This window comes from Egretta garzetta, unplaced genomic scaffold (genome assembly GCF_000687185.1).
Source record: "Egretta garzetta isolate BGI_Z169 unplaced genomic scaffold, ASM68718v1 scaffold79, whole genome shotgun sequence".
Lineage (NCBI taxonomy): Eukaryota > Metazoa > Chordata > Aves > Pelecaniformes > Ardeidae > Egretta > Egretta garzetta.
Window position 1 is genome coordinate 5,548,196 of NW_009260791.1, and position 6,988 is coordinate 5,555,183.

A 6,988-nucleotide genomic window follows, 5' to 3' on the forward strand; every position below is an offset into this window, starting at 1 on the left:
ATAAAAATACTTATTTGCTGTGATCATTTAAAGCAAATGGATGCTTCCTTTCTCCAAAAAGAATCATCATAAGTGGAGATTAAAGTGCACATAACCAACGCATTAATAATTCTTCAGCACTCCCATCTATCATTCTAGATGCTCCAAGCACATCACAGTAACATCAAGGATTTAGGACTTTTCTCCGTGGCTTAAACAGTAAGATTTAAGAGAATGTCAGCTTTCTAAGCTGCATGAAATAATTCTGGTGTGCAATAAGATGAAGTAGGGTACAGAAATTTGGAAAATAGTGTTTGGTGAAGAAGTCAGCGTAATTTTTCCCAGATATATGATTTCTGGGGAAATGTTTTCCTTTTGAAAAGAAGATTCATAGTACTTCATACAACTGTGGACCAAACAAGCAGAGCATGCAACAATATTTACATAACCACCCCTGCAGTTGTTCTTTATGGGCTACATATAACACAGGTTGGAGCAACACTGCCTACTTTATGAACAAATTTTGCTGGCAATGTGGGGAAGAAGAAAAAACCACCAACAATTTGTTTACTATAGAATAGGGTCCTAAACTAGAAAAGTGCTCCTCAAAAAATGTAGCTCAAAATATTGGCTTTGTCTCATTATAAGCAATATAGTAAACCTTACAAAATATAACACAGTCAGTACTAGCAGAGCTGTCAAGGGCAGTCATTTTAATAAATCGGTCCACTTTGGAAAAAAGAATGCTTAGGCGTGTTATAATCTATTCAAAAGCAACAGCTGAACAGGCTAAATTTACATCCACAAGAGAAGCATGACATGTTCACTGAAAACAAAGTGAGTTGCTGGTAATTATGGTTAACAATTTTATCACACCAACTGGTCACCAATGGAAAAAAATAATTTTTTTTTTTTTGTCATTTTACAAATATGAGAAGTTCTGAGCCATTATACTTGAAGACCATACTTCATATCTTAGGCACTGGACCCAATTTAGAGGTAAAATATCTGTCAACATGATTTAACATCCTCAGGTTTCTGAAGGCCATCCATATGAAGTTTTACATACAGCACTACAAATACACATCAGATACTCTGTAAATGTATAAGGAATACAAAACACTATTAAATACAACTTTCACCCCATGGCACATCAAGCATGGCAATACCACTTGTTTCATATCTGATTAGCAATGGTCAGTTGTGGTTATGCTTTATTGAATATTTTCCTTTCTGTAGCTGAGAAATATACAGCTTGGACTTGCTTCCATCTGATCTTTTAAACCAAACTTCATCGTGGTTAATTGTTGTAATTATGGCACTAGAGAAAACAAGGGAAGAAGGGTCAGGGGAAGAAAAAACAAGAATTTAGAAACCTTATAAGCTAATAAATAACCTCAAAATTGCAGCTATATTTCCGTACAGTAAACAATATGCATTAGTTGTAAATGCTAGGCCCAAAAGACCGTGGCTCCATTGTAAGGATAGTTTTAACAGAATTCTTTGGTAACTGCATTTGTCTTTAGTGAAGGTAGTTAATTTTTCAGCCATCTATCTATCTTCTTCTCCTGTGAAAAAACCCTCACATGCACAAACAGTTTAACTGTTTAAAAGAACAGCAGTTATCCATATCAAACACAATAGACTACTCATGGTAAAAAACAGATTTGTTGGAAAACATACCCAGAAGTTACTTTGAATACAAAGTATTTGGTAAAAAGTTACACAGATTGAAGCCTAAGATTTAAAACAGAAAAAGTATTCAACTGTTGGTCATTATACCAAGACCATAAGAAACAAAGTCAAAGCCTGATTTACTGATTCATTCTTACATGAACCCTGCTTTTATGCTCCTTGTGGTAAACCTTAATACAAATAGTCAACAAAACCCCCTCCCCATACCCCCTAAGAAAGAAAAACAAATTTATTCAGATAGAGTTGATGACAAAAAAAGGCTCAACACCAGAGATTAAAACAGTTACTGGAAGAAAGATCTATCACATACTGAGTGTGACAAAACTCCCTCCAGGAAACTCTTCAGCCTTAGAAGTTGCTGCAATCTTGAAAGGCTGGGCAAGTTCCACTGTATGCTTGCCCTGTTAAGGATCAGCTTTTAGCTTTTGTCAGACACTGGATACTAAGGTCTTTTTTTGGCCCAGTATAACTGCTATGTTCTGCTAAACTAATACAGAAATTTTTAAATTTCAGAAAAAATATATAGTCTGCTAAAATACCTTCCTGTTTCAGCCCTGAACAAACACTAAAGTCACCAAAATCTGTTCCTCTTTACCATATACAGGGAAGAAAAGAAACAGCTAGTTTTACAGTAAACTATGCTATATGAAGTTAAAAGTTAATTTTCCTGGGTAGCTGTGCATATTTAATCAACACTGCGCTTAGATGATTTGCCCCATTCAGTAAAAGGTAAGAGATACATTTAATTTCAAATATTGTTTTAATATACCCACCTTTTACAAATATTATTCATACAGAGAAAATACATTTAGATATCTTGAACATTCAATCAAATTTGCACTGCAATATTTAGAACGTTCCCAGGTATAACCTTTGTTAAGAGAAGGAAACGCCATAAAAAAAAGTTCCAACTCTTTTCTTTCAGAGTGTTAATCAACTGAAAACAAAGTTTATCTTTAATGATGTAAAGTATTTCACCATAATTAAATATTTTTGGGTGGGCCAACAGATCAAATTCTCAAAGCAACAAAATCCCAAGATATTAAAAAAAAAAAAAAAAACTTACTCAAAGGCTACTCAGCAACTAGTAGGAGCTTAAATTGTTAGTGAGATCCTAACTTGCCAAAATCTCATTACCTTCAGTGAAGTCCAACCTTTACTAGCCTCTCTCAGAAGTCCACCGCCCAACCTTCTTTGATAACGCCTGCCTTCCAAGGTGAACCAATAAATGTTACTGAGGTGGCAGTATTTCCAAATAAGCTTTATTCTTCAATGCCATCATCCTATCTATTGCTTAACATGAATGTACAGAGCTGCATAAACTGAGTAATCTTTACCTTGTAGGACATTCATCTTTCTTATCAATGCATATCGTCTGTCCACGTCCATACCACTCTCCATCATAATAGAGTCTTCCTTCTTCAGATCTAGCACTATGTAGATGCTTTTCTAATTTGACAGGTGCTAAAATGATCAATAAAAGTAATTTAACATTGACTTGGCAGAAGTCAGTTAGATGTTTAAATACACTTTCATCAAGTTATTTACAAGAATGCAAGAAAATTGGAAGATACCTTTTTACGTCCAACCAGATAAATTAAAAATTGTATTTCTATTTTCAGATAGAAGCTATCTACCCCACAACCTTTATAACCGCGATATGAATTTTCACAAATTGAGTAATGCAACATACAGAAGACTTCAAATGGCAGAACCTGAAACCTTTTCATCAGCACATTACCACAACATGCACATGGTAATACATCACTAAAGAAATACAGCACCTGCTTGCCTCCTCTCCCTTTTCCTCCTTACTCACCACCTCCAACTACTTGATTTTTACCTAGCATTAACATGCCTCTCACCTCAGTGCCAATGTCAGCTACCGCTCCTTTCCCATAACTCTACTTTTTCAGGATTGTAGCTTGCAGTGAATGTGAGCATCCTTTACAGTGCACCCCTAAGGTCCAGATGCTCTCAGTTTCCTGCTTCATCTTGCATAAACACTGGCATAGCTTGCTAATATTAATTGGTGTAACCCACTTTTAGAAGTCTAAATTTTTGTTGATAATTTTCTAGGATTCAGATGTCAACACAATCATCAGCAATCGAGCTACAAGTATCAACACCTGAGAAAGGGAAAAGGCAAAAGCTACATCTTCCAGCTACCTCACCCCATCCTCCATCACTATCCAAGGGCTAAAATAAATACGATCTCCATAGATGCAGATTGCATCATCGCACACAGCAAGTTCTGTCTTGTGAAACCAGACAATGTTTACTTACGTTCTGGCTTTACTCTGTGTGGCCCCAGTGTAGCCATTGCCTTGAAACACAAAAGAAAATGAAGTCAGTCAGTAAGCACAGTCTTCTTTTCTTAACTGCCAGCTTTAATCATGAATTTATGTGCAGTGTAGCTCAGGATACATGCTTTTATATGCAAAAACCACAATCTGAACAAATCTAAAACAAGCGTGTTTAATGGTGACTCAGTAACTAAATAAAACAGAATTTTGAGGGTGAAAAAAAAGACCTTTAGTAAGTTTTGATTTCAAATTACTTGGGAGGTTTTCTAAGTTAAGCACTCAGAGTCGCTGTTACGTAACTCTGTCAAGAAAACACAAAATGACATTAACTCATTCTGAAACGCAAAATGCTATATGAACAACGTACTCTTTTGATTTATACGTTATGCTCATAAGCTCATAAATTTTCTCTCATGTGTACTCTAGATCATGTGTAGTATTACAGTAGGTTTAAAAAAAACTTCAAAGAGTTTTTTGGGGTTGGTTGGTTGGTTGTTACTTCCTGGTTTTTTTTAAAATTATTTCCAGAAAAGGCAAAATCCCCAGTAGATTCTGGGTTTGTTGCTATGTTTAAAATAACGTTACACTACAGGAAAGAAACTGAGGGAAAGCTATTTTGTGTCTGTTCTTCTAATGCTATAGGAAAAGTCAGACAAGTTTTCATATAGGCATCACATTTTACTTCTTGTTTAGGAAATATGTACAAGTATAAAGCAGGATGGAAACTGACTCAAATCCATTTCCCACCAAGTTTCTGAATCCATGTAAGTATCTTGCTGTTCCATGAGCTGGGAAGCACCAGGGTACTAGGGGAAATTTTCTGACTGCAGGTGCAAGGCAAGGATAGCATTTTATTACAGCAAGTTACTTTAACAATATGAGAAAGATCTGAAAAAGGCACTCTGCACTTAAAAGCTGGGTTTATTTTTTCAAATACATTGATCAGTCAAGAAAATTTCTCTTCCTGTAAACCCTGATTCTCTTATATCTGGGAAAAACACAGCATTTCACTTAACTAAAAAAAAAGGGTGTAAGGAGAGGTCAAAGCACAGAAATCTTCATAAAATAAACTCTTTACTATATGAAAACATGCCATACCATATATATTAAAAAAAATAATTTAAAACAAAATTCTATCAAACTATCCTATCATAGTTTCTACCCAATTATGCTAGGCTACGAGAAAGCAGAGACTCATGACACAGACTTTAGGCTTGCTTTATCATGGAAAATTACAGACTACCCATTTTAGAGGTAACCTCTTCCATCTCTTTATTAGATTCCTCAGCATGATTTGGGTAGAATCAGAAAAAGTAGCAATAACGTAGCTTGAACTGAATGATTAGCTGACCACTGAAGAAATAAAAATGTATTTAGAGTTTTGATCATGTAAGAAACACATTTATATACTCTTAAGAGGCAAAAGGACTAGATGAGAAGCTAGACAAAACCCACATACTTTCATCTTACCTTCCTTATTGTTGTCCAGTCTTCAAGTATATCGAGGTCTTGTAACATATAAACTATATAGGGGCGTGGAAAAGTTAGGGAAAATTCTTTTAAATAGCAGTAATCAAAATACCCTAATGTTTGTAGAAAGATATTAATCACTCTGTTCTGCCAATCTTTCCCACACAAAATACCTACGTGAAGTGAAAGCTCAGCAAAAATAAATGCATCTTTGAATTATGCAACCTAGAAGTACACTTTAAAAATTATTAAGAGGTAAGAGTATGTAGATATTCAGACTACTGGAGTTCAACATGAGAACAAGAAAAACAATTGTGATACAACCATTCCATCCCTCGTAGTTCCAAAAACGATTCTATTCGCAATACTACAAATTACAACTAAAATTCACTGCAAGTTCAATATACCACTGCAAATCAGCATCTACACTGGAATTAGAAAGGCAAAGCTCCTTCCTTGAATTATCAACTGTAAAGTGAAAACTGTGTATTAGAACAAGCCATGAAATTCAAAACAGAGCTCCATATAGCACAGCTACTCCATTAGAACAGTCTTCAGTTTTTACTTTGTTTCGCCCCATTTCATCTCTGAAAAACAAGTTTAGAAAAAGGTGCTGTGAGTGTTTAAAAACTTAATCTCCTAAAATGGGATATGAGGGCTTTAATTTACATTCCATTTGAATTTTTAAGAATCTTTAGCCATTTTCAAATCTGTCTTCCCCTAAATAGCAAAGACTTACAAATCAAAACCCATGTAAAATTTGTAGGTAGTTGCTTTACACAATGCAAGCGAGCTCGTCGGAGATGTCAAGATCGGAGGCAGCCTGGGCTGCAGTGACCATGCGCTGGTGGAGCTCACGCTCCTAAGGGAAATGACAAGAACAAAGAGTATAGTCAGGACCCTAAATTTTAGAAAAGCAAACTTCCAGCTCCTCAAGGAGATAGTCAGAAGAACTCCCTGGGAAACGGTCCTCAGAGACAGGGGAACAGAGCAGAGCTGGCAGATCTTTAAGGAAGTGGTCCACAGAGCGCAAAAGCTCTCGATCCCTAGGTGTAAGAAATCAGGCAAAGAAGGGAAGAGACCGGCATGGCTGAGACAAGAAATGCTGGGCAAATTAAGGAGGAAGAGGGAACTGCACAGGCAGTGGAAGCAGGGACAGGCATCCTGGGAAGAGTATAGGGAAGCAGTCAGGTTGTGTAGGAATGGGGTCAGGAAGGCCAAGGCACAGCTGGAGCTAAACTTGGCTAGGGATGCGAAGAATAATAAGAAGGGTTTCTACAGGTATATCAGCCAGAAAAGGATGGTTAAAGAAAGTGTACCCCCACTGATGAGCAAGACTGGCAGGCTGGTAACAGCAGATGAGGAGAAGGCTGAGGTACTCAACGACTTTTTTGCCTCAGTCTTCACTGGCAACCTCTCTCCTCACCCCTCCCGAGTCGATGGATGGCATGAGGGGCACCGGGAGGGCAAAACCCCTCCTGCTGTAGGAGAAGACCAGGTTCGTGACCACCTGAGGAACCTGAATGCACACAAGTCCA

The 6,988-nt window shown here is 36.9% G+C and overlaps 1 protein-coding gene across 1 annotated transcript in view; it reads right to left on the minus strand.

The window, feature by feature from the left end:
* Positions 1-757: 757 nt before the first annotated feature.
* BRMS1L (BRMS1 like transcriptional repressor) overlaps positions 758-6,988 on the minus strand; it is an 18,346-nt gene continuing 12,115 nt past the window's right edge. The window contains exons 6-9 of the mRNA XM_009646685.2: positions 5,451-5,515; positions 3,961-4,000; positions 3,012-3,138; positions 758-1,300 (exon numbers count right to left, since the gene is read on the minus strand). Coding sequence (XP_009644980.1) covers positions 1,177-1,300; positions 3,012-3,138; positions 3,961-4,000; positions 5,451-5,515 — 356 coding nt within the window. The 3' untranslated portion in view covers positions 758-1,176. The remainder of the gene's footprint in view (positions 1,301-3,011; positions 3,139-3,960; positions 4,001-5,450; positions 5,516-6,988) is intronic.